A 26,006-nucleotide genomic window follows, 5' to 3' on the forward strand; every position below is an offset into this window, starting at 1 on the left:
GTAGCCGCCCTTACAGGTTACCCGAACACAAGAAAAAGGTGGTTCGGGAAGAACTCGAGGCCATGCTCGAAATGGGCATCGTCGAGGAGTCCCACAGTGACTGGAGCAGCCCGGTGGTCTTGGTACCCAAGGCCGACGGGTCGGTCCGGTTCTGTGTGGACTATAGAAAAGTCAACACGGTGTCTAAATTCGATGCGTACCCAATGCCTCGTATTGAGGAGTTGCTCGATCGGCTAGGCACGGCTCGTTTTTACTCGACACTGGATTTAACAAAAGGGTTATTGGCAGATCCCCTTGACTCCATTATCCCGTGAAAAAACGGCCTTTTCCACACCATTTGGCTTACACCAATTCGTCACACTTCCTTTTGGGCTGTTTGGGGCACCTGCTACGTTTCAGCGGCTGATGGACAGGGTCCTCCACGCCACCTATACAGCCGCGTACTTAGACGATATCATTATTTATAGTAATGACTGGCCGCGGCACCTACAACACCTGCGGGCTGTCCTTAGGTCGCTGAGGCAGGCGGGTCTCACGGCCAACCCGAAGAAGTGTGCGATTGGGCAGGTGGAAGTACAATATCTGGGCTTCCACTTGGGCAACGGGCAGATGCGTCCCCAAATTAACAAGACTGCAGTGATTGCGGCCTGCCCGAGGCCCAAGACCAAAAAGGAGGTGAGACAGTTCCTGGGGCTGGCTGACTATTATCGTAGGTTTATACCTAATTATTCGGACATCACCAGCCCACTGACTGATCTGACTAAAAAGGGGGGACCAGATCTGGTCCAGTGAACGGAGCAATGCCAGCGGGCTTTTTCTAAGGTTAAGGCTGCACTGTGTGGGGGGCCACTTTTACACTCCCCTGACTTTTCTCTCCCCTTTATGTTGCAGACGGATGCGTCAGAAAGAGGGCTGGGGGCCGTTTTGTCCCAGCAGGTGGAGGGGGAGGATCACCCTGTCTTGTCCATTAGTCGCAAGCTGTCGGTGCATGAGGAGAGCTACAGTACCATCGAGAAGGAGTGCCTGTCGATCAAGTGGGCGGTCCTCGCCCTCCGGTACTACCTGCTGGGACGCCCTTTCACCCTCTGTTCGGACCACGCACCCCTCCAGTGGCTCCACTGCATGAAGGATGCCAATGCGCGGATCACCCGTTGGTATCTGGCACTCCAACCCTTTAACTTCAAGGTGATCCACAGGCCGGGGGCGCAGATGGTCGTGGAGGACTTCCTCTCCCGTCAAGGGGGGGGGCCGGACGGCTGCCCAGCCTGAGTCGGGCGGTGGGGGTATGTGGCAGCAGGGGCGTGGTCTAGCATCAGTCTGTGACAGGAGGGCGGAGTCGGGGAAGTTAAGTGGCAGAATCACTACACCTGTTAATTGATGTGTTTGTGTATCTTCCCAGGGACCGCGCCCTTCTTAAGGAGAGAGAGTGAGAGCAGAGGGACTCTGTCCACAACCAGATGACTGATGCGTGTGCCCGAGTGTGTTTGCAACTGAAAAGTGCAAATAAAAGAGTTTTGTTAAAACAGTTCTGTTCTGCCGTCCTTCTGTGCTCCACCCACCTACATGGACTGCTACAGTTGTCAAGACAACATAAACATTAGAGCTGATGCAAATATCCAGTGAAGTTTTCTGCTATGTATGCACAGAAGCATTTCTTTGTTTGCCAAAGGCACCCCCGGTAAACAAACTTGGTTCTCTTCGTCCCTGGCAGGACATAAGGCATCAACAAGGCATCTCCATTTGTTCGTGTCATTTTTAGCATGTTGTGGCTCACCCCATGAGAGCCCCATCTTCAGTTTGTGCTTGATGGTATGCCTCCATGTGGTTTTCAGGCATCCTTGCTTCCTTTTCCAGATTTATTTATTTAGCACTCATAAGAACAATGGTGCAAGGAGGGAACAAAGCCTGAAGGGCTTGCACACGAGTTCCACCCCATCAATAATCAGCATCAATCATTATGATGGCTAACAAATGAACTTTAAAAAGTTCCAGGTGGTGTCCACTTCAGTGTGATCTTTGGGGTACCTGCGTGGTCCATTCTGAGGACATATCCTAGCCATCGCATCCGGCGGCGCTTGATCTCACTGGTGATGTCCTGGCTGCCAGTTCTCTGGTAGAGCTCTGTGTCAGAGACCTTCATGGGCCAGAAAATGTGGCAGATTCTTCTGAGGCATCTGTTGGGGAAAACGCTGAGCTTCATGTCACTCTTCGTCACCTTCCAGCACTCAGAGCCATACAGCAGCATCTTGGAAATGTTAGCACAGACAGACAATGCAGCACAGATGGACATGTAGGTACACAGTCCATCTAAGAACTACAACACAGTCCCTTTAAGGACTACAACTCCCATCACCAGCTTCCGCGTTGATCTGCGTCATGCGGGGGTGGGATCACCAACGTCACATCCTCCATGAAAGCATGAGAAACCCAGAAACTCCTAGCTCCTCCTCTTTCCGTCCCGGGACCAGCGGTCTACAGACACAAAGAGGCTCGCTCTAACCGAGCAAACCCAAAAAGACCTCTTTCTTGCAAGATCCACGATTTAGCGCAATTTCTTTCTTACCCTTGGCCAAGGTAGACTTCAGAGTCGCGCGATTTTTAAACTCAGCTTGAGTTACAACCGGTTTTATTCATATTAGAAGTGACGTCACAAATGCCGCCCAAAAGCAGTTTATTTCAAAGTTAAGAGTGGCTGGACCCTTTTTTAACTGAAGCTCTGTGCACAAAGATTTTCTTCCCACAAGCTACGAAGCATCGGACCAAGAACTCTGTTTTTCTACAGAAGTCTCTATGGGCTCCTGTGAACTCAACCTCTTCCAAGAAATCCCCTGTGCTTCACAGAGATCTCCACAACGGTGAAAACTCCAAAAGTCTCGGGACATCTCAATCTCGTGCAAGACTGGCATTTTTGGGCATAATAAAAAACATAGTCTTAGGAATTAGCTTTTATTGAAGTAGTGTGAATTTACACTCAGGAACGGTTTAATTGTTACACTAAACATGCAGCGTGAATTGATTGTTTTGTTTTAATCTCTCAGTTGTTTTAATAGATAGGCTGTGCATGCTTCTCTTTATTCCTGACTAACACTAATTTCCTTATCACACATTTTGACCTTATCAAGGTTTCAGGGGATTCAGTACTGTTATAAGCTAGTGAAATTAGCCTATGGCTAATTTCTTTTGTCCCATTAGCATCCAAAGCTAAGTGTATTGTCTTAGAAACACGTGGTGGTCCTCCCCCACTCACAAACACACCTTAGCTAGCATCCCTTTGTCTTAGCTTAGCCACACGAGGTTAATCTAGGCCTACACGAACACGTGGTCACCAGGCCTGACACACACACAAACACATGGTCACAGGCCTCACCTGGCCTCACAAATACACCTTAGTTAGCATCCCACACTAGCTTCTTTCTTTTGCTAGGCCATACCATGTGGTCAACTCCTCCCCCACAAACACACATGGAGTTAGCTACCAGAGCTAATCCTTTTTGTAGGCCACACACACACACAAGGCCTCTCTCTCTCCCCACACACAAACACACCTTAGCTAGCATTCCTTTGTCTTAGCTAAACACACAAGGCTAATCTAGGCCTCCACACGTGGCCACGTCTCACAAACCCACCTTAGCTAGCTTCCCTTTGTCTTAGCTTAGCCACACAAGGCTAATTCCTTTGTTCTCAAATCCCACATGGTGATCCCTACACCACGTGGACACACACGAACATACCTAGCTAGCATCCCACGCTAGCCTTCTGCTCAGGCCATAGGGCCTTTCACTTACACACACAAACACACCTTAGCTAGGAATCCATGCTAGCCTTCTGCTCAGGCCATAGGGCCTTTCTCACACGGGCCACACACACAAGCACACATTAGCAACACGTGCTAATTCTTTGTTTTACTTAGCAACACGTGGTCAACTCCACCATGTGGACACAAGGCCTCACTCCCACAAACACACCTTAGTTAGCAACAGAGCTAATCCTTCTTAGATAAGATTCCTTTGTCTTAATTAGCACACAAAGCTAATCTTGTCTTCTCTCTCTCTCTCTCACACACACACACACACCTCACTGTTTGTATACAACCCCGATTCCAAAAAAGTTGGGACAAAGTACAAATTGTAAATAAAAACGGAATGCAATAATTTACAAATCTCAAAAACTGATATTGTATTCACAATAGAACATAGACAACATATCAAATGTCAAAAGTGAGACATTTTGAAATTTCATGCCAAATATTGGCTCATTTGAAATTTCATGACAGCAACACATCTCAAAAAAGTTGGGACAGGGGCAATAAGAGGCTGGAAAAGTTAAAGGTACAAAAAAGGAACAGCTGGAGGACCAAATTGCAACTCATTAGGTCAATTGGCAATAGGTCATTAACATGACTGGGTATAAAAAGAGCATCTTGGAGTGACAGCGGCTCTCAGAAGTAAAGATGGGAAGAGGATCACCAATCCCCCTAATTCTGCGCCGACAAATAGTGGAGCAATATCAGAAAGGAGTTCGACAGTGTAAAATTGCAAGGAGTTTGAACATATCATCATCATCATCATCTACAGTGCACAATATCATCAAAAGATTCAGAGAATCTGGAAGAATCTCTGTGCGTAAGGGTCAAGGCCAGAAAACCATACTGGGTGCCCGTGATCTTTGGGCCCTTAGACGGCACTGCATCACATACAGGCATGCTTCTGTATTGGAAATCACAAAATGGGCTCAGGAATATTTCCAGAGAACATTATCTGTGAACACAATTCACCGTGCCATCCGCCGTTGCCAGCTAAAACTCTATATTTCAAAGAAGAAGCCGTATCTAAACATGATCCAGAAGCGCAGACGTCTTCTCTGGGCCAAGGCTCATTTAAAATGGACTGTGGCAAAGTGGAAAACTGTTCTGTGGTCAGACGAATCAAAATTTGAAGTTCTTTATGGAAATCAGGGACGCCGTGTCATTCGGACTAAAGAGGAGAAGGACGACCCGAGTTGTTATCAGCGCTCAGTTCAGAAGCCTGCATCTCTGATGGTATGGGGTTGCATTAGTGCGTGTGGCATGGGCAGCTTACACATCTGGAAAGACACCATCCATGCTGAAAGGTATATCCAGGTTCTAGAGCAACATATGCTCCCATCCAGACGACGTCTCTTTCAGGGAAGACCTTGCATTTTCCAACATGACAATGCCAAACCACATACTGCATCAATTACAGCATCATGGCTGCGTAGAAGAAGGGTCCGGGTACTGAACTGGCCAGCCTGCAGTCCAGATCTTTCACCCATAGAAAACATTTGGCGCATCATAAAATGGAAAATACGACAAAAAAGACCTAAGACAGTTGAGCAACTAGAATCCTACATTAGACAAGAATGGGTTAACATTCCTATCCCTAAACTTGAGCACTTGTCTCCTCAGTCCCCAGACGTTTACAGACTGTTGTAAAGAGAAAAGGGGATGTCTCACAGTGGGAAACATGGCCTTGTCCCAACTTTTTTGAGATGTGTTGTTGTCATGAAATTTAAAGTCACCTAATTTTTCTCTTTAAATGATACATTTTCTCAGTTTAAACATTTGATATGTCATCTATGTTCTATTCTGAATAAAATATGGAATTTTGAAACTTCCACATCATTGCATTCTGTTTTTATTTACAATTTGTACTTTGTCCCAACTTTTTTGGAATCGGGGTTGTATATTTCAACTGCCATTATCCATTTTTTTTAATAAATTCAATTATTGAAACTGTGTTTATTTGTGGTCCAATATCTTTGAAGTCCCCACTCTCCAAAGAATTCTAAAAGGTGCATATGATTTATGTAATATGGTAAGTGATCATAATAATTTGGAATATACCATAATTTAGCTGTTTGGTAATTTATTATTAAGCACCAAAATTAATGGTATTAATTAAGGAGACTGATTCCATGAGTGATTTAATGATGAGTGATTCAATGAAAATGATTCACTGAAAACAATTCAAATGAGACTGATTCAATTTTAATTATTATTATAGAAGCTAGACTCAGCAAAGCCAGAGGTTCCTCCACCAGATTCAAGCCAATCTGGGGTCCAGGCAGTATAGCACCACTACAAAACCCCCAGTAAACAGTCACAGTTCATTGAAAATGCCATAAGATACATATTACACATCAAGTTTCCACACTAGCGAGCAACTGGAACAATTTGCAAACAAACATGGCCACCAGGTTTGCTTCGTTAAATGCAGAAGATTGAGAGAATTTTGAAACAGAAAGACATGTTAAAACACCCAAAAGGAATGTCCATGTACAATAATAAATAATAATAATAGCTAGCATTTTTTTTTCCATGGTATATTATATTCCATTCAGCTACAGTAGCATGATATTGAACAAGTCAAAGACGAGTTGCTGAATGGAACATATCCGATATACCGTTCAACACCAGCCAATACTATTTTTTAAAAAGGTCACAGTTTTACTTCTCCATGTCCTGGATGAAGCTTGTAGAAAGAGATAGAAGTGGCTTATTTCCCAGTAAAAACACTTGTCCATCCATCCATATATGCACTCAAAAGTTTGTGAACCCTTTAGAATTTGTGTGCCTGCATAAATTACCTAAAACATCATTAGATTTTCACACAAGTCCTAAAAGCAGATAAAGAGAACCCAGTTAAACAAAAGGAGACAAAAAAAGATATAATTATACTTGATCATTTAGTTATTGAGGAAAATGATCCAATATTACATAGCTGTGAGTGGCAAAAGTATGTGAACCTTTGCTTTTAGTATCTGGTGTAACCCCTTGTGCAGCAATAACTGCAACTAAATGTTTCCAGTAACTGTTGATCAGCCCTGCACACTGGCTTGGAGAAATTTTAGCCCATTCCTCTGTACAGAACAGGTTCAACTCCAGGATGTTGGTGGGTTTCCTCACATGAACTGCTCACTTCAGGTCCTTCCACAACATTTTAACTGGATTAAGGTCAGGACTTTGACTTGGAAAGTGCACTACAGTTATCTAAAGAAGTAGAAAGTCAAACTGGGGTGACTATTTCCTGTGACACAATACGGCGTACACTGCAGAGGAATGGCATGCATGGATGCCGTCCACGAAAGAAGCCTCTCCTAAAGCCCAGGCACAAAAAAGACCTCCTAGAGTTTGCCAGGGCCCATGCTGACAAAGATGAAGACTACTGGGACTCTATACTCTGGAGTGATGAGACCAAGATAAATGTTTTTGGAACTGATGGCTTCAAAACTGTATGGCATCGCAAAGGTGAGGAATACAAAGAAAAATGCATGGTTGCCTGCAGTGAAACATGTGGAGCTGCATGAGTGCTGCTGGTGTCAGGGAGCTGCATTTCATTGATGGTATCATGAATTCACAAATGTATTGCTCTATACTGAAAGAGAAGATGCTACAATCACTCCGTGCCCTTGGCCGTCGTTCACTTTTCCAACATGACTAAACACACATCTAAGGCCACTGTTGGATTTCTGAAGAACAGGGTGAAAGTGATTCAGTGGCCAAGTACGAACCCAATTGAACACCTATGGGGAATTCTGAAGAGACAAGTTGAGCATCAATCTCCATCCAGTCACTAAAAGAGGCCATTGCTGAAGAATGGAAAAAGATTGATGTTGCAAAATGTCACCCACTTGTTCATTCCATGCCTAGAAGACTTGGTGCGGTCATTAAAAATCATGGGGGCCATACAAAGTACTAGATGGAGTAGTTTTTGTTGTGGGGTGTACTCATTTTTGCACCACCCTAATTTGAGTAAAACTGGAAAAAAAAAAGTGTAATCCAAGTTATTATTAACCTTACTTCCCCCCCATTATAAGTTAAACAAATTTTATATTAAACTTGGTCTTTTCAACATTTTGGAAATTGTGTTCATTGATATTGTTTAAAATGTTACTTTTCAAAGGGGGTGTACTCATTTACACTGAACACTGTGTGTAATTCATATATGAGAGACACAATGTACATTATGAAAAGCACTATACAAATAAAAGACATGAATGTTGAGTCGATATGTAAACTTCTGAAGTTTAACATACAAGAATGCCTTCATGGATATTCATCATGAACTTTGTGGCAGAATGATTGCACAACATGTGTCTTTGACAGAAAAAGACGAATTAGGTGCCCAAGTTGGAATTCATTGAGTGTTCTGAAATCAACACGGGGTTTAAAAAAAAAAAAAAAAAATCTTACAACCACTTAGATTATTAATTCAGTGGTGCTGAAATTTCCAGAATGTCTTAACTTGCCAAGGCCATGGCTTAATTTCCTCTCAGTAATCATGATTGACTACAGGAGGTGCCTTCTTTGTGCCAAAATCAAAAAGGGCTTGTTTGATAGCACTCACTGAATTAACCAGGACACAGCCAAGATTGGTTCAGATGGTCAGAAACAACCCAGCAATGGCACAGGCACACCATGAACTGGAAACTGCCAGAACACTGCCAACAGTGAAGTGTGAGACATCACCATGGACTGAGACTGCTGTCCAAGAAAGAAGTCCCTGCTCCAGACTTGACACCCTCAAGCTTAGCTAAAGTTTGCAGGTGACTACATTGACACCCCCCCAAAAAAAAAAAAAAGAAATCCTTCTAGAGGAAGGCTTCATGGCCAGATGAGACAAACATATTTGGCCACAATGACCATAGGAACACACTACCAACTGTTAAGCATGCTGGTGGAAACATTCTCTGGGGCCGTTTTGCTGCCAGGGGAACTCATGCATTACATCAACTAGATGGAATAATGAACCACTGAATTCTTCAGCATAAAGACAGTGTCATAAGAGACACAGTGATAGGGTCATAGATGAGCAAATTGGGTGAAGCAAGCAAAAGAAATTGGGAGAATATTAAAGCCTATGTAAATGAGGAGCGAATTTTCCCACCAGCAGCTAATCAGATTGACTGTCATCTTTGACTGTTTGAAAAATTCTGGGACCAAGTCATTTGGTCATTTAATTTAAAAAGAACAGCTTGGAGCACCTTATTATTGCTGGTATGTTAGCCATTTAATCCTGGGCTTACTTTAATGGAATGATGGTGTTAAGACCATTGACTGAAAAGCCAACTGGCCTGCAAGGTTTAATAAACCTTGCCTTTGGGTTAGTCACTCAATTTATTCCCTTGATATTTGCTCCTACCTGGCCTATCCAAATTCTGTTGTATTGATACAACATTGGTCCATATATACAAGTTATCACAAACCAAGACTGTAGTTTTGCAATCTCAGTGTATAGTAAATGCAGGTCAAAATTGTGTCACTGATGTAACTGGTTACAGCTGGAAGTGGCACCAAGAGGTCTTAAAATATGGAAAGGTCATAAAAGGTACAGAATTTAACTTCAGGATTACTGCATATACCCCAATTCATGTCAGTGTATGTAAATGCTTTATAGAAAAATCCATCACTAACTTTTTACAAGTACTTTACTGACAAACTTACAGCAGAGAACTATGATCAGACTGGCATATGTTTTTACGAGTCTCTTTTGAAGCATTGTCCAGCATCGAGTTTATTGTCTTAATGGCCTGTTTGGAAAGAGTGTGACAAAAATAAAACTATGTCATTATAGGCTTTTATGAGCAATTATGCCCACCTTAAATTATATTTACAACATTCTGGCACTAAACCTACCTCTAGACGAAGATTGAAATGTGCATCTTTGTCAATCACAACAGCGCCAAACCTCAGTATAAGAATCTCCAAAATCTTAATGCTGCCTGCCACATACAATCAAAGAGACATTAAGACATTTAAAAAAAATTAAAAAAATAAAAAGCGAAATGTGTGGTCACCTTCGGTGTTGCTCTGGCAAAATCTCTGAGAGAGAGAGAGAGAGAGAGAGAGACCTCCATAAAAGCCCAGATAGCAGAGAACAGTTTAACTGGAAATAGGCGTTTTCTGTATAATGAAATAGCTGAGAAACTGTTTGCTGTACCAGTGTTTATTCTGGCTTCAGTAATTATTTTTACATCAAAATCATGCATTATATATAGGCTAGATTACATTACCATTGACACTTCACAGAACACTTCCACGAGCCGCATTGAAGCCTTATTTGGTTTCTGTTGCACCTTTAGATGCTCACAAACCATCTCAAACCAATTTAGCATGTATGGTTTCAAAAGAGAAGACATTAGGTTAGCCTTAGTTCATTTTACCACTTATTGTACATTACTATTAAACATTTCACGTACAAATACAAAAGCAACGATATATTGAAGTTTTTTTTTTTTGGTTTTTTTTTTTTTTTGGGGGGGGGGGGGGGGGGGGGCGCTGAGCTGAAGACCAACAAATCTGCTCCAATCCACCTCAAATCACACCACCAACCGTTGAAGTTCAGGGGGCGCGTTTTATACTGGAGCACGGTATGCCGTTGCATCTGTGGTACTAGTTTACCCTTTATTTAAAAAAAAAAAACTCCACACATGAAAGCAAATAAAAAGGGACACTTATCTTGACCAATAACCCCTGACAGACCAGTTGGTTGATGCAGTCTTCGTTTTTGGAGATTACTTGTTCAAGCGCCCGTAGCATCAGTGTAACATTTTTGAATTCATTTTTATGCAAATCCTGTAGAAGAAAATTGACATTTCGTAAGACGGACCAAAACGATTACATCCAGTCAACAATAACAACTGACAAGAGCACGTGAAAAGTTAACCCCAATCCTCTTGCACACATTAAGCGAATACAAAGCCCCCTCATGTCCAATGTTTGATAAAGGAATGAAACCCAAAGAAATCTACAGTTAGTATACATAGCACGACATTCTGTGCATACACAAATGTACAGAACACACAAATTTAACAAGCCTATATGAAATTTCACATCAACGGTCGGAAGATATTTTCTCTTTTATTCGCTCCTTCATTCAGAGTACGAGCAACGTTAAAAAAAAAAACAAAACTCCAGATTACAGAGAAACTGCCTCGCTTTCGAGGTATTGTGCCAAACGCGCATATACACACACACCACTTTTGCGCACCAATTATCCATGCTTTTTTGTATATTTATTTAAAGTGTGTTAAAGCCTGGAAGCATTTTCTGATAAGATTAGCTTTCAATATATGCTACCTATAGTTATATGCTGGAAGCAATTTTTTGTAAAGGGACAGTAATAAAGTAGACAGAATAGCGCGCGCACACACGCACGCGCGCGGTATGAGATGAGACCTTTAAGTGACCGCAGGTTGCCATTTCTACATTGATTCTAAATAAGCGCAGGAGGTGTGCAAAAGCAATTACCGTAAAGGTTGAAAAACGCAAAACGAAAACAACATGTCTATGCAAAATGTCTATGCTTTTGAGGCTCAGATGGGAAAGGGGCTGTTCCGGTACTAACGGGCTAAGTGTGTTTCATTCTACGTAATTCTTAAGGGCAATAAAACGCTGCTAATATGAAGAGTTAATATTGTTAGTAGGCTATTTGACAAACGTATCAAGAAAGAGGACCGCTTGGGCAAATAATCCCCAGAATTACCTTTACATGCAAATCACTCCAGTTAATTTCATTATTAAGAAGTTCTGCATAGTTCATTTTATTTACCCACCTAGCTGATGGCAAACAAGTTTACATAACATTAAAATTCACGTTTCTCCACACCAATTTCGCAAGTTAGTATAGTAGAAGAAAAATATTGTGTTGATTAAAATAAGTTTATTATTCTCTTATTTATCTTTTGTTTTTACCCGCCAGTTATAGTTTGCTTAATGGCTTTAATTATTTCATTAAATCTGTTATTGTATTTTTTCTAAGTTAAATCCTAAAAGACATTGATGCTGGACTAAAATTGCCTAAATAAGTAAATAAATAAAAAATAATAATAATAATAATTATTATTATTATTATTAATCTTGATTTTTTTTTAAAAAAAAAAAGCCACACAACCCTTACCACTTGTCCTTATTACGCCTGTATGGAAAAAAAAAAATCGCCTATGCATATTCTTAAACGGTCAAAGGCTCCACCCAGACGCTCATGCCACCGTATTAAATAATACACAAAATCCTGGAGTCCACACACAATACTGCAGATTGCAGCGTTTTCCCTACCCTAACACCAACCAATTCAAGAAGTGCTGTTAATTAGCCGTCATTAATTAAACATAAATGAAGTATTTTTCCTCCTGAATTTCCTGTTCTTAACCCCCTTATCACACTACAAATATGCAAAAAGTAATGACAAAAAAAGTGCCTTGAATCCAGATACCCTGCATGCAACGTCATCCAGTTGAGCGATCAGAGACACTGAAGATTTCTCCCCAGTAATAAACTGGGAAACTGAAGTAGCATTGTTTGTAGCGAATGCAGCCTCCAGTCTGCTTGCAAGCTGTAAAACGGGGGGGGGGGGGAATGCATTTAAATGAACCCACATGAGTATATCACAGGACGCCAAAGCCTCGGCTGTTAACCTAGATAGCGGCTAAATTATATTGTACAAATTATTTCTTAAAATACACATCACTGATAGATACATTATCCGTACATTTTACATAGGTATACTTTGCTTTTGAAATAAATAATCCAGTTCGTTGTCAAAATACACTTACACTCATAATTTGCGAACTGACGGCCTCGCAACAGACAAATGGGTACAGGTGTGCTTCATTATAAACAATGGCGCCAAGTGCACGTGGTTAAAGTGTGCTGGAAATTACAATTGTTTTTTTGTGTGTTTGTTTTTCTTCCCCTTGAAGGCAGCTTCCTGCATAAATTTTAGTCCGCCAGCAAAGGTTGGAATTTGTCTCGTGCAAAAATTAAACACAGCAAACATTAAACATTAAACATTAAAATATTTTCACAGCATGAAACATTTTGAAAGGACGGGTATGATTAAGCTGGTTAGAGGGTGAAAGGGAAGACTTTAGCTACATATTTTAAAATATAATGAACAATAAAATGCAAAACTTGGTTCTCTGATAAACCCTACTTTCAATATCATATTAAACTTCAACCGGTATGGCAATGATTTCCGCCCTCCACACATGCATATATGCGTGATAAACTCGCTTCCTTCTGTGCGCACTTTGCGCAAAACAGACTATTTAAAAATATCCCTTATTTAAAAGGATAATAATAATAATAATAATAATAATAATAATAATAATAATAATAATAATTTAAGTGAAGATTAACTTATTTCAGGACTGTATAAAAGACGCGCACGCCGGCTAAAACTGACATTGCTCGGCTGTTTACTGTATGCGCCCTGTTTTGTTCGACCGGTCCTTGTTGTTTTGTGTCAGCATTGCACAGTGGCTTTTCGTTTACATATAACAACTAACGACCTCCACGATATCACATCTCGCCTGAGAACGACTCTAATTCAGGACTGTGTGTGCGGTTATAGCTTGCAAAATTGTGCTGACTTTTATAGGTTCAGGCACTGTCAACTGTAGCGTCTGTTTTTGTTTTGTTGCTTGTTTGTTTGTTGATTTGTGTTTTTTTTTTAACTGCAATAACTATTTTCCTAAAAACGGCAAGGGTCAGGATTAATTATTTGATGATCTTGAAGATAATGGGCTTCTGCAGCCTGTCTCTATATTGTCATTTAATTTAAAATCTAATTTCGCATGCATATTTTTTTTAAGCGGTTTCTGTTCATCTTTGCTTGCGGTTGATCCGTACGGTGATTATACGCTCTTGAATGGTATAGCGCGTCATTACTGTAGGTCAGTGGTACGGATCAGGTAAAACCAAAGTAGTCAACGCCGGGTTTGTCTTAAAGAGAGCTGAACTGGAGCAGTGTTTCGGCCCTGCCTCCCTCTTTTACGTAGGCTACACACAGCAGCAGTCATACCTGAGATCATTTCCTACCTGCTGTCCCCTAAAGCGCACCTGTGGGGGAGCTGCGGGACCTGGATTTCCGCGATGCACTAAGAATATAGCAAATGACGTAACTAATTCTTGAAGTAGTTATGAATTTCATAGATCTCATTTCTGCAAAATATTTTTAAAGGTTTGCTAAACTTAAGTGCGTTGGTACTCGTTATGATTCAGAGCTGATACATCTCTGGCTGAATTCACAGAGGCAGGCACGAGCTCGTGGACAACTTTTAGTGACATCGCACCATGTCAAAATCAGATCAGTTTGACAACTCAGACTGTGTGTGCTCGTTCGGAATGAAGCTAACGTGGGACATCAACGACCCTAAACTTCCACAGGTAAGACAAAAAATGTCTATTGGCTCAATAAACGCAACACACTCGTCAATTTAGCTCAGAGATTAGCACAACTATTAATAATAGTCCACAAATATGAACGAGCATAAACTATATGTTCTGTTATGGAATGTAACAATAGTTAGACATACTTATGGATGTTGTATCAAATCAGATGTTCCCATATTTACCCTTGCTAAACGTTTGGAGGTGGGCTTTTTTTTTTTTTTTTTTCTGATTGGTTAATTCAATTAACCCCTGATCAGTGCTCCAGTTTCTAGTCATAGCTCAGTGTCACGACTTATGGGCATTTATACATTACTGTTGAGCGGACGTATTAAAATATAAATGATTAATTGTGTTCACAGGACACGAAGCAGTACGATGCGTTTCAGGAGTGGACAGATGGTTATGTTCGGTACATATACAGTGCCGAAGACAAAAACGCGCAGCGGCACTTGAGCGGCTGGGCCATGCGCAACACCAACAACCACAACTGTCAGATCCTGAAGAAATCATGCTTGGGCGTTGTGGTTTGTTCCAGAAACTGCACACTAGCAGACGGCACTAAACTCCAACTGCGGCCTGCCATTTGTGATAAAGCTCGCCAGAAGCAGCAAAGTAAGTTTAATGGCTTTGAGCAAACCCGTCACACAAAATTGCAACGAGAGCAAAGGAATCATAATATCCAACAGCTATCCTCAGCACAGTTTTCACAAGTTGACTTGTGCGAGTTGCACTGGCGCTATATTGACGTGATTCAAAGTGATTTTTCGTTTATTTTTTTTAAATGTATTGTCTTGTTACAATTACTTACATCCTCCGAATCAAATCTTATTCTCTGGTAGTGACCTACAGTTGGAGATACGGTTTCTATTTAAGTGGCTCCAGTGCCTTGGTCAAATACCGAGAATACCTTTGCAAAAACCATGTGACGCATGAGTTCTTCCTAAACCGGTCTAAGATCGGTATCGGTTTTTGTGTCCCGACAGTGATCATGACCCCTTCTTGCTTTTCTCACACTTGAACATGGATTTATTTGTGGTTGAAGCAGAGGGGTTTTACCTAAATTCTTGGTCCCCTATCCCCGATTATGGCACATTCTAACGATCCCTGCTGCTGTAGTGCACTAGGTAAATTATGAATTAATGGATTCTATAAGCTGTTTGTCCACTAGAGAGTCCATTGGGACTGTGCTGTTCTCAGATCTAGCTATGTGTCTATATTTTTCACCAGGGGTGCCGATCTGATGTCAGGACTGGGGGGGGGGGGGGGGGGGGGGGATACAAAAGTGATTTTTTTTTTGCCTGTATGCAACTCATACCATGCAACCATAAATCACAACTTCGTAGAGGCTCGCCACATCATTCTAAAAAGTACTGCACAGGGAATCATTTGTCTGAAAATACATTTGTTTGTACAATTTTTAATAATTTAGGGAATTTTTATTGGGGGGGACAATTCATGTTTTTCAGAAATTGGGGGGGGGGGGGGGAAATCATGTCCCCCCCGGGATCTGCACCCATGTTTTTCACTCTTTGCGACGAAAACAAAGATGTTTCTAACATACTATGCTGTCCATTATTCGTGATCATGCCTAATCCCTGACTCGCACCGAAGGCTCCACTATTCGCGGTGAGAAGTCTGAGGGTCCTTCCGCAGGGGTCTAATATGGAGGGTCATTTGGAACGCACTTCAGCCGAAGCCGGTGTTTTTGTTACAGAATCATTGACCCTTATGTCAGCAAGAACAAATAGCTAACGATCGGAAAAAAAAGATGGAATAAGCAACAAACGTCCCTAGGCTGCCACTAGTTTCAGTTAGGAGCTGTTCACTGTATTCAGTTTGTAAATTTCCAGAAATAAAACTATAGGCCTACCAATTAACTTTGAGCTACTGCCTGAGCTAGATATTAAACAAACAAACAAACAAACAAACAAATGAAAAGCAAGACACAAATAATGTAAACTGTTTTATTCGTTTTAGATACAATATAATATTACTCACTATATGCTAATATTTCTTACTTAGACTTGGTTTACGCTTACAAGTAAGCTCGCCTTTTGCCCGGGCCTTTTTTTAATTTTCATTCAGCATTACAGCAGCGCAAAAAGTGTAAAGAGAAATGTGTACGAATGCAGCGATAAATATGATCAAATATAGGCTTCGTTTACTTTCGAGTTATCAAACATCTTGGCATGTTTTAACTTCTAATTCGATAGCATACCCGAATATTTGTTAATTTTATTTTATCTATTTGTTTAGCTGATTTATCATTAATTCATTGTTTTACATTTTAGTGGCACACAGTCAAGTTAAATACTGTGGCTTACATTAACTACATATATTTTTAATTGTTTCTAGAAAAGCTTTGTCCAAACTGCAGCTCGGCTCTCGAGTTGGTTCCATGTCGTGGCCATAGCGGTTATCCGGTCACCAATTTCTGGAGAGTGGATGGCAAGGCTATATTTTTTCAGGTGTGTTGCCGATTGTAACAATGCTGAATCTGTTTTAACAGGTCTATGCAAAATAGTCACGACTTTAGAAGCTTACTTTTCCCTATTTATAAATTTGTGGACAAAATGTGGCAACTTATAGAAGTTACGTAAGCAACTTACAGATTAAATACAGAGATGTCAAGTCAGATCAACTGAATTAGTGAATCAGTAAAAAGGATTTGTCAAAAGAATTGTAGGAACATTTTTTAAATAATCGATTAATCTAGACCTTTAAAAAAATAGGCTATATTTGTTTAGCCTTAAGACTTGCTTGGTCATTTGCGTTCTCGATGAGCAGTTATGAAACTGACAACATTATAATTACAGATTTGTGATTGTAAATGTGATCAGATTTGTTTCGGCCTCCCTGCTCGTCACGTTCAGGTCTATAATTTGTTTCTCGACAAATGTGTTATAATTCTGAATTTTGGTCATAATTCTGAATCAGTTGGATACTGTACATTTTTAGGCTAAAGGCGTTCATGATCACCCGCGACCAGAGAGCAAGTCGGAAACGGAGGCGAGGAGAAGCGCAGTAAAGAGAAGGATGGCTTCCCCTCACTTCTCGCAGAAAAGGAGACTCGTCGAACCAGAGGTAACACACACACACACACACACATATTATTATTATTATTATTATTATTATTATTATTATTATTATTATTATTAACAACAGCCAGAATTCTGAGAAGAGTAGGGCCTACTGCAAATGTAGTAAGGAGTGTGAACTGAAGGACCCTTGGTGATTTGTAATGACCCGCTTCACTCGGCTTCAAGAGTGAACAGATCAGGAAACTAAGGTAGTAATAATAATAATAATAATAATAATAATAATAATAATACCTGGCGACTTGTCCAGGGTGTACCCCGCCTTTCGCCCATAGTCAGCTGGGATAGGCTCCAGCTTGCCTGCGACCCTGTAGAACAGGATAAAGCGGCTAGAGATAATGAGATGAGATAATAATAATAATAATAATAATAATAATAATAATAATAATACCTGGCGACTTGTCCAGGGTGTACCCCGCCTCTCGCCTATAGTTAGCTGAGATGGGCTCCAGCTTGCCTGCGATCCTGTAGGACAGGACAACAGGGCCGTGCAAAGACCTTTGGAGGGGCAGGGGCTCAACATTCAAAAAAGGGCACTTGGAACAAAATTTTCACACAAGTTAACTTTATTCAAAACTAAATTTCAATTGCAACTGAACATTCTGTGTATGTGTGTGTGTGTGAGAGTGAGATCCATCTAAATGCTGCAGTATTCTTCAAAGCAGCAGTCTTAAGTTTTCGAAGCTGCTAGAATATGTTATTAACGCCGTCGTTCAAACTAAAGTTTCCGAATCTGCCACGTTAATGAAATGGATGGAGCAAACGGTTTAAATATAGCCTAGGTGGCTTCATTAAATGATAAACAATCCTACGCATTTACTGTTGTGTTCTAAGCTGCACAATATTGCAGCATATTCAGATAAGAAATGAAAGGAGACTTTCAGTGTGACCTTACCATGCCGTTCCTCGCACTGTCTCCCACTGTCAACCGCCTGCATGCGCTTTCTGCACGGAGGTTCACTGAATGCATGACGTCATGGATTGATGCCCGCATTTACATAGAAAAACGTTATTTTATAAATCTATAATTTCATATTTTATTGTCAAATTGTAGAGAATATTGATGTTGGAGCTAACTTATCTTTTACAAGTATTAAAAAAAAAAAACCCAAACAACAAAACAGTCCCTATGAAAAGGGCACTTTGGACAGCAAACAGAAAAGGGGCAGGGGCTAGAGCACCTGTAGCACTGGTTCATTGCACGTGGGTGCAGGACAAGCGGCTACAGATAATGGATTATTAATAATAATAATAATAATAATAATAATAATAATAATAATAATAATAATGAGACCCCCGAGGTGCACAGAGTGCCACAGGTCTTTTCGGGTATCAATCTACTCCTTCCCCTTCTGTAGGAAGGACAGCTGAAACATCGTACACTGACAACAATGATATCAATAATTTGTGCAATATTACTCTTTCAACATCATGTGCAATGATTACTTAATATTACTTATTATTACTTCATATTACTTCTCAGTATCATTTAGAATAGAATAGAATAGAATAGAATAGAATAGAATACTTCTCAATATCAAGACTCTTCAGTGTTTTGTGTAATAATTAATTTTATTACTTTGCAATATCATTGCCAATATGACATTCATGTGCAATATTACTTTCCCACTCTTCTATTTTTCTTTTTCTAGTTTACTTACTTTTAATAAACGTTTCTTACTTTTATTGTTATTCTGTTAGGCACTGATGTTATATTTAATTATTACTCTATTTTTTATTGTTTTTTTTATATTTTTGAGCAACTTCTATCACAAGAGTTTCCCTTAGAATGAATAAAGTTCTTTCTTCTTCTTCATTATCTCATTATTATTATTATTATTATTATTATTATTATTATTATTATTATTATTATTATGTCAGCCCTGCAATGACCTGGTGACTTGTCCAGGGTGTACCCTGCCTCTTGCCCATAGTCAGCTGGGATAGGCTCCAGCTTGCCCAAGACCCTGCACAGGATACGCAGTTACAGATGATGGATTATTATTATTATTATTATTATTATTATTATTATTATTATTATTATTATTATTATTATTTCACAAATATATTCCTTGATATTGTACACCATGTTAATCTATGATCTTTGCTCTGAAGGATGTACATGTTTGAATAAGATTATTAAAATTAATGTTGGATTGTAGTAGAACCTGACAAAACCTCCCTGTATACTACACTTAACAAAATACATGGGTCTACTAACCTCTTTTTAAAATAAATCTTATATTTTACATTAAATAATTATGTTAGATACTCCAAATATCAAGTGCCAAGCTCTTTGCTATAGACTAGAACCGAAAAAAGGACCATATCCTCCACATTTAGATTTAATACATGAATTGGTCACAATTCAGAGCAAGCTGAATGAAACTCAAAGGTCTTCCCTGTTTCTGCAGTGTCATGCCATAAGGCCAGCCACCATCAACAAGCTTCATTACACAAATATTTATAGTAAACACACACATTAGATGCTGGCTGTGTAATGCCAAATTGGTTTACTTACATGAGGGGAAAAAGTGCAAATAAAGTCAGCACCATTTCTATATTTTTAAGACAAAAATTATTTTAGCATGTTGCTACGATCATGCTTTGTCTGGAGCATAAAGCACAGAAGCAAATACCAACATATCTTATGGTTTTGTAATATTTAGTGTTGTTCACTGCATTTTTTTCATAATCTCTTAAAAGGTGTTTAAAATAGTTAGACAAATCCATTTTTCCTTAATTAAATATAAATTTTCAGTTAAAAGGCCTACCAGGCAGTTCTTATCCTTATAGTAAAAGAAACCAACCACACTGACCAATTTAAAATATTAATTTCCCTAATACTCCCTCAGGTACACAGACATACCTATATTTACTGGAAATCTCATGTTAATGGTTCTTCATATCAGGACTAATATGGTTAATATTGGCATTCTTTCAACAATATCTAATCAGATAACTACACAACTGGGGTTGGGTTTCCCAAAAGCATCATAGCACAAAAATCATTGTAAAATAGTAGAGCGAGCATCACAATGAACACACTCTCTCCTAGTTAAGCTACTCAGCATTAAGAGGCTTTTGGGAAACCCACCCCTGAACTGTACCATTATGTGGTCTGTTCATTAACCATCACTTATTGGCATATGTAAGAGAATAAAATATAACATGGATGCATGCTAAATGCTCAGCATTTGTACTTAACAGTTTTATTATTTAAAATGTATTCTTTAAATTCATTCAGTAGCTGATTAATGAAAAAGGTACACTGTCAGAAATAGGCATACAGTCGGAGTAAATTTCTGTCCCCCAAGGTACAATCTACACTAATGTACCCCCTAGGGTTTAAGATAACTATGTGTACTTTTTAAGGGTGAAAAAGTTACATATACATTCCCAAGCAGTACATAAAGGATACAAATAAGTACCTTAGAGGTTACTGCCCCAGTGACAAGCCGCTGTACTCCTCAAGATAGAACAATGTACTTTATTTTCTGACACTGTATTTAAAATGATTTAACATCTCATCTCATTCTCATTATCTCTAGCCGCTTTATCCTTCTACAGGGTCGCAGGCAAGCTGGAGCCTATCCCAGCTGACTACGGGCGAAAGGCGGGGTACACCCTGGACAAGTCGCCAGGTCATCACAGGGCTGACACATAGACACAGACAACCATTCACACTCACATTCACACCTACGGTCAATTTAGAGTCACCAGTTAACCTAACCTGCATGTCTTTGGACTGTGGGGGAAACCGGAGCACCCGGAGGAAACCCACGCAGACACGGGGAGAACATGCAAACTCCACACAGAAAGGCCCTCGCCGGACCCGGGGTTCGAACCCAGGACCTTCTTGCTGTGAGGCGACAGTGCTAACCACTACACCACCGTGCCGCCCTCATGATTTAACATACATAGATTTATTTGTTATAGAATTATTTGTTGAGCAAGTAATGACTGGAAAATCTGAGGAAAAAAGAACAGAAATTCAAATTGTTTTATAATATAAAATATATATATTTTTAAAAAGTGAAATAATTTACCTGGAATCTTTTCAAAGCACTTAATTTCCAGCTCACAAACATTTATGAAATGCACAAAAATGGCTGAATACTGAAATTGTCACTTTATCTATATGAATATGTATTTGTATGAAGAGACTTTGAAGAGACTGTGGACTAATAAACATCATTCTTTTTCCTCCAGTCTGGCCACTACCATGATATGAACAGAAATTCAAATTGTTTTACAATATAAAATGTGGGTGCTCCGGTTTCCCCCACAGTCCAAAGACATGCAGGTTAGGTTAACTGGTGACTCTAAATTGACCGTAGGTGTGAATGTGAGTGTGAATGGTTGTCTGTGTCTATGTGTCAGCCCTGTGATGACCTGGCGACTTGTCCAGGGTGTACCCCGCCTTTCGCCCGTAGTCAGCTGGGATAGGCTCCAGCTTGCCTGCGACCCTGTAGAAGGATGAAGCGGCTAGAGATAATGAGATGAGATGAGAATATAAAATGTTTTTTAAAAGTGAAATATTTTACCTGGAATCTTTTCAAAGCGCTTAATTTCCAACTCACAAACATTTATGAAATGCACAAAAATGACTGAATACTGAAATTGTCACTTTATCTATATTAATATGTATTTGTATGAAGAGACTTTGAAGAGACTGTGGCCTAATAAACACCATTCTTTTTCCTCCAGTCTGGCCGCTACCATGATATGCCTTTCCCCAATATCCACCAGCTCACAATGGAGACCCCAGATCGCTTCAGCATCATTGCTGAATCCAATTTCCCCATCCAGACACAGCACTACACGCCATTCCAGAACACAGAGCCTTACAAGTTCCCCTATGACACATATGGCCCAACAACCATGGCTGAAGCTGCTAACCCTCTGCAGAAGCCTGCTAACCACCGCTTGTATATGGCAAGACCCCCATGCGGATATGATTTTGCAGTGCCAGGCTACCTCAGCTCTGCACCCTACCCCACAGCACTGTATAAGGACCCTGCCAGCCCTCATGGTGAGGCTGAACTCAATAAAAATTGCTCTGGCCTGAGTGGGATGCCTCACACAACCAGTACACTCCCAAACCATGAGCGCTCTTATCCAGATGCCACCACCAAGCACCATAGCTGGAAGCAGATCCTGGGCAAAGGGTCATATGGAGAAAGAGGGGAATACCCACAGCTTTCTGCCAATGGTAATCACTATTACAACACCGAATATCCATGCAGGTACACAGGACCCACTCCGACTACTCCGACAGCCCTTCAGACCATCATAACAACCACCACTAAAGTGTCCTACCAGCCCTGTCCTAAACCATCTGTGGTAAAATATGGTGAGGGTATCTATGACATGAAGGGTTTGTCAAACTGTAACTCTCTCCAAGAGGAGACCTCACCCAACTCCTACTCTGACCTGAAGATCCCAGAGGATTCAAGCGTCATAAAAACAGCTCTGTCATACCAGGATGCGGCCCCCACCAAAATTGAAAGAACTGAGAACTTTGATGGCTACCGCTACAGTAGCTACAGCTCCAATAGCTGCCCTGAGAGACTGGCACATCCATACAGGTATGAAGGTGGAGAGTATTGAGCTCGTGCTTCAGTGCTAATTATCAGAAGACAAGAGCAGAAAAGGAGAAAAGAAGACTATTTTACTGATAGTATTTGAGTAAGTCAAAGAAGACCTGGGTGAAATGTCTATCATGCTTTAATAAAGTGTGTGTGTGTGTGTGTGTGTGTATATATATATATAATGTGTGTATATATATGTGTGTGTGTGTGTGTGTGTGTGTGTGTGTGTGTGTGTGTGAGAGAGAGAGAGAGATATCAGAGGGGAACCATCAGGGCCTGCTTTCAGAGAAGGCCCAAATTTATCAGCATTTCAAATGTTATATTTAATTTATTTCATTCCTTAATAATTTCATTATAATTATTCTCTTCTAATTCTAATTCTAATTGACTCTAAGGTGAGAAGAGTTTAGAGCAGGCTCAATCATTGGTCAGGACTTCATTGACGGGACAGAAGGCCATGGCAGTGTATGTTTATGTAGAAAGTGACAGATAAATTAACCAATCAGATTTTGATTTATAGTGGGAAGGACCAAAAAATTATTACCCTAGGCCTTCTCGAAGGCCAATGCTAGCTTAACCATGAGTCAGCACTGTCAGTGCTGCAGTAACATAACCTTCCAGCCGGTGTAGTGTTCATCAGTAGTATTAGCGAATGCTCATAAAGCGGTCAAGCCAGAGCAAGCAGCAGAGGCTAACAACTGAGAAACTAATATTTCTGTCTCCAGACTCTTCTTCCTCACATGCTCACCATAGTATTTTTCACTCATACTTAAGTATTCCTTTCCCTATGTAATTTACTTAGTTACTTTTAAAATCAACATTGTCAACAACACATAATGGAGCTACCTGGCAGCCTGCCACTAATCCCTTGCAAAATTATTTGCCCTGTTGCTTTTTTGGAGTGCCTGGCTAAGTTTTGGCTGAGCTGAAGTCCCAGTTCTAATAGTAATGGTTCACCACTGATATATATATATATAATGTGTGTGTGTGTGTGTGTGTGTGTGTGTGTGTGTAGTATTTGAACTTCTGAATGAAAAGATATTTGTGTAGTTACCTGATCCATATTTGATCAAATGTGCAACACAAAACATTTCATTATATTGCTGATTTAGCCAAATTTAAATGGATGATGGTAAATGTTCAATAAAAATGCATTTGTATGTTTGTAAAGTATGAGTAGAGGTCTACTGGAATCACTGAGGTCTACTGAAGGTTTTGTTGTTATTTAAAGAAAGTATAATTTGAACTCAAATTAAATATGACACCAAGTTGTTCAGAATGGATACTCAGTATTTTTCCATGATCTATAATTAAATGCTAGTGTATCACGAATAATGGTTGCCTGAATATAAATATCCATAATACTGGCTTGTGTTTAATTGATAAATAATTTCCATATCCCTACATGCTACATTTGTAAATCGCATAAATAAAGGCAGCTTCAAAACTTTAACACCTAGAGGGTTTTTAGCTGAAAAACAAGAAAATGCTCCACTCAGAGATCTCTGTGTTTATTCAGCATAATCCCAGTGGGAAGTGGAGAACACATCATCTACTAACATATAATAAGGGGCTTTGTGACCAAACACTTTTAAGGCTTAAAAGAAGGAGAGTTACACACTTTATTGGCATGAACAATCAAGTTCCTCTGTCAAAAGGGATCAAGGATAATCACAGACAATTAATCATCTGGTTTGTCAGTGCATAGCATTTAATCTTCATCTTGAGAAGAGCCTTGAGGCGCAACTCTCTTCTGCTCTTGGGTGTGTGTCTGCACAAATAGGAAATATTATTACAGAGAAAGAAAGAAAGATAGAAAGGTCAAGAAAGGATGAAAGGATAAATGTGTATGTGGAAGGTGAGAGAGAGAAGGAAAGAAATGCCAGTAATACTTGTTGCTGACAAAATCTTTTCACACATCCTTTACACCAAGGACTGAAGACAAGGCACCATGAGTTGATGGAGCCATACACAAAAACTCTGTCTACAGTTCTTTTTAAATGTGCTGTCTAGGTCAACAAATTATGTTTGTGGCTAATTATATTAATTCTTGGCATCCAGTACAGTCATCTCAAGAAATATTGTAATGGCAAGTCCAATTCTATTGTTTTTTTCTAAACACTGAAGACATTTGGGTTTGAGATCAAAAGATGAATATGAGATGATAGATCAGAATTTCAGCTTTCCTTTCCTGTTTTTTTTATATCTACATGGGTTAAAAAAAAAAAAAACTTGGAACATGGAACCATTTGTTTGAACCTACCCATTTATCAAGTGACAAAAAATAATGGAACATGTAATTAGTGTTGTAGTACATGAGACTGGTCTTGATCTCAAGACCACGTTTTGAAGGTCTCAGTCTTGTCTTGGAATCAACTGCATTTTTTACTTGGTCTCATCTTGGTCTTAGACATAGAGACTTGGGATTTTATTTCATAACTGGTCAAGACGGGCGGCACGGTGGTGTAGTGGTTAGCGCTGTCGCCTCACAGCAAGAAGGTCCTGGGTTCGAGCCTCGGGGCCGGCGAGGGCCTTTCTGTGTGGAGTTTTCATGTTCTCCCCGTGTCCGCGTGGGTTTCCTCCAGGTGCTCCGGTTTCCCCCACAGTCCAAAGACATGCAGGTTAGGTTAACTGGTGACTCTAAAATTGACCATAGGTGTGAATGTGAGTGTGAATGGTTGTCTGTGTCTATGTGTCAGCCCTGTGATGACCTGGCGACTTGTCCAGGGTGTACCCCGCCTTTCGCCCGTAGTCAGCTGGGATAGGCTCCAGCTTGCCTGCGACCCTGTAGAAGGATAAAGCGGTTAGAGATAATGAGATGAGATGAGAACTGGTCAAGACCACAACTGTGGGGATTTCACAAAATCATGTATTGTCTGATTTATTTGTTCACATCATTATTGTGATTGGATATAAAACTTCCTGTTTCAAATGCAACCCATAACGTGACTCATTGCCAATTTGAAATTTTCGTTACTGTTAATGGCCGTCATCTCTCCCCACCCCCCTTCACACCTACTGGTCTGGTCCTGGTCTTAATTTAGTCTCACCCTGCTTTGGTCTTGGTCGCAACCCCTCAAAGTCTTGGTCTTGTCTCGGTCTCAATACGCTCTGGCCTTG

At 40.3% G+C, this 26,006-nt stretch overlaps 2 protein-coding genes across 3 annotated transcripts in view; one reads left to right on the forward strand and one right to left on the reverse strand.

Moving 5' to 3' along the window:
- The window catches only part of sycp2l (synaptonemal complex protein 2-like), a 163,268-nt gene extending 153,006 nt beyond the window's left edge, over positions 1–10,262 (reverse strand). Inside the window, exons 1-4 of the mRNA XM_060900082.1 lie at positions 10,033–10,262; positions 9,817–9,841; positions 9,656–9,741; positions 9,464–9,549 (exon numbers count right to left, since the gene is read on the reverse strand). Coding sequence (XP_060756065.1) covers positions 9,464–9,549; positions 9,656–9,741; positions 9,817–9,841; positions 10,033–10,158 — 323 coding nt within the window. The 5' untranslated portion in view covers positions 10,159–10,262. The remainder of the gene's footprint in view (positions 1–9,463; positions 9,550–9,655; positions 9,742–9,816; positions 9,842–10,032) is intronic.
- A 3,060-nt stretch (positions 10,263–13,322) lies between these two features.
- Positions 13,323–24,339, forward strand: gcm2 (glial cells missing transcription factor 2). 2 transcript variants are annotated; one of them, XM_060900084.1, is made up of 6 exons: positions 13,323–13,935; positions 14,053–14,188; positions 14,554–14,806; positions 16,550–16,662; positions 17,153–17,278; positions 22,003–24,339. In XM_060900084.1, exons 2-6 carry the CDS (start codon positions 14,096–14,098, stop codon positions 22,903–22,905), a joined length of 1,488 nt encoding a protein of 495 aa, XP_060756067.1. In that variant the 5' UTR covers positions 13,323–13,935; positions 14,053–14,095; the 3' UTR covers positions 22,906–24,339. The 2 variants fall into 2 exon arrangements, with proteins under 2 accessions (XP_060756067.1, XP_060756066.1); XM_060900083.1 differs by having other exon boundaries at positions 13,324–13,919.
- The last annotated feature ends 1,667 nt before the right edge of the window (positions 24,340–26,006 follow it).

The sequence above is a fragment of the Neoarius graeffei genome, chromosome 19, assembly GCF_027579695.1.
Source record: "Neoarius graeffei isolate fNeoGra1 chromosome 19, fNeoGra1.pri, whole genome shotgun sequence".
Lineage (NCBI taxonomy): Eukaryota > Metazoa > Chordata > Actinopteri > Siluriformes > Ariidae > Neoarius > Neoarius graeffei.

Excerpts from the sequence above, each read along its gene's own strand:
- gcm2 (XM_060900084.1), top strand. The coding sequence starts at position 14,096 with ATGTCAAAATCAGATCAGTTTGACAACTCAGACTGTGTGTGCTCGTTC. Across the intron at positions 14,189-14,553 it reads ACGACCCTAAACTTCCACAG|GACACGAAGCAGTACGATGC; the intron begins GTAAGACAAAAA and ends TTGTGTTCACAG. Across the intron at positions 17,279-22,002 it reads GGAGACTCGTCGAACCAGAG|TCTGGCCGCTACCATGATAT; the intron begins GTAACACACACA and ends TTTTTCCTCCAG.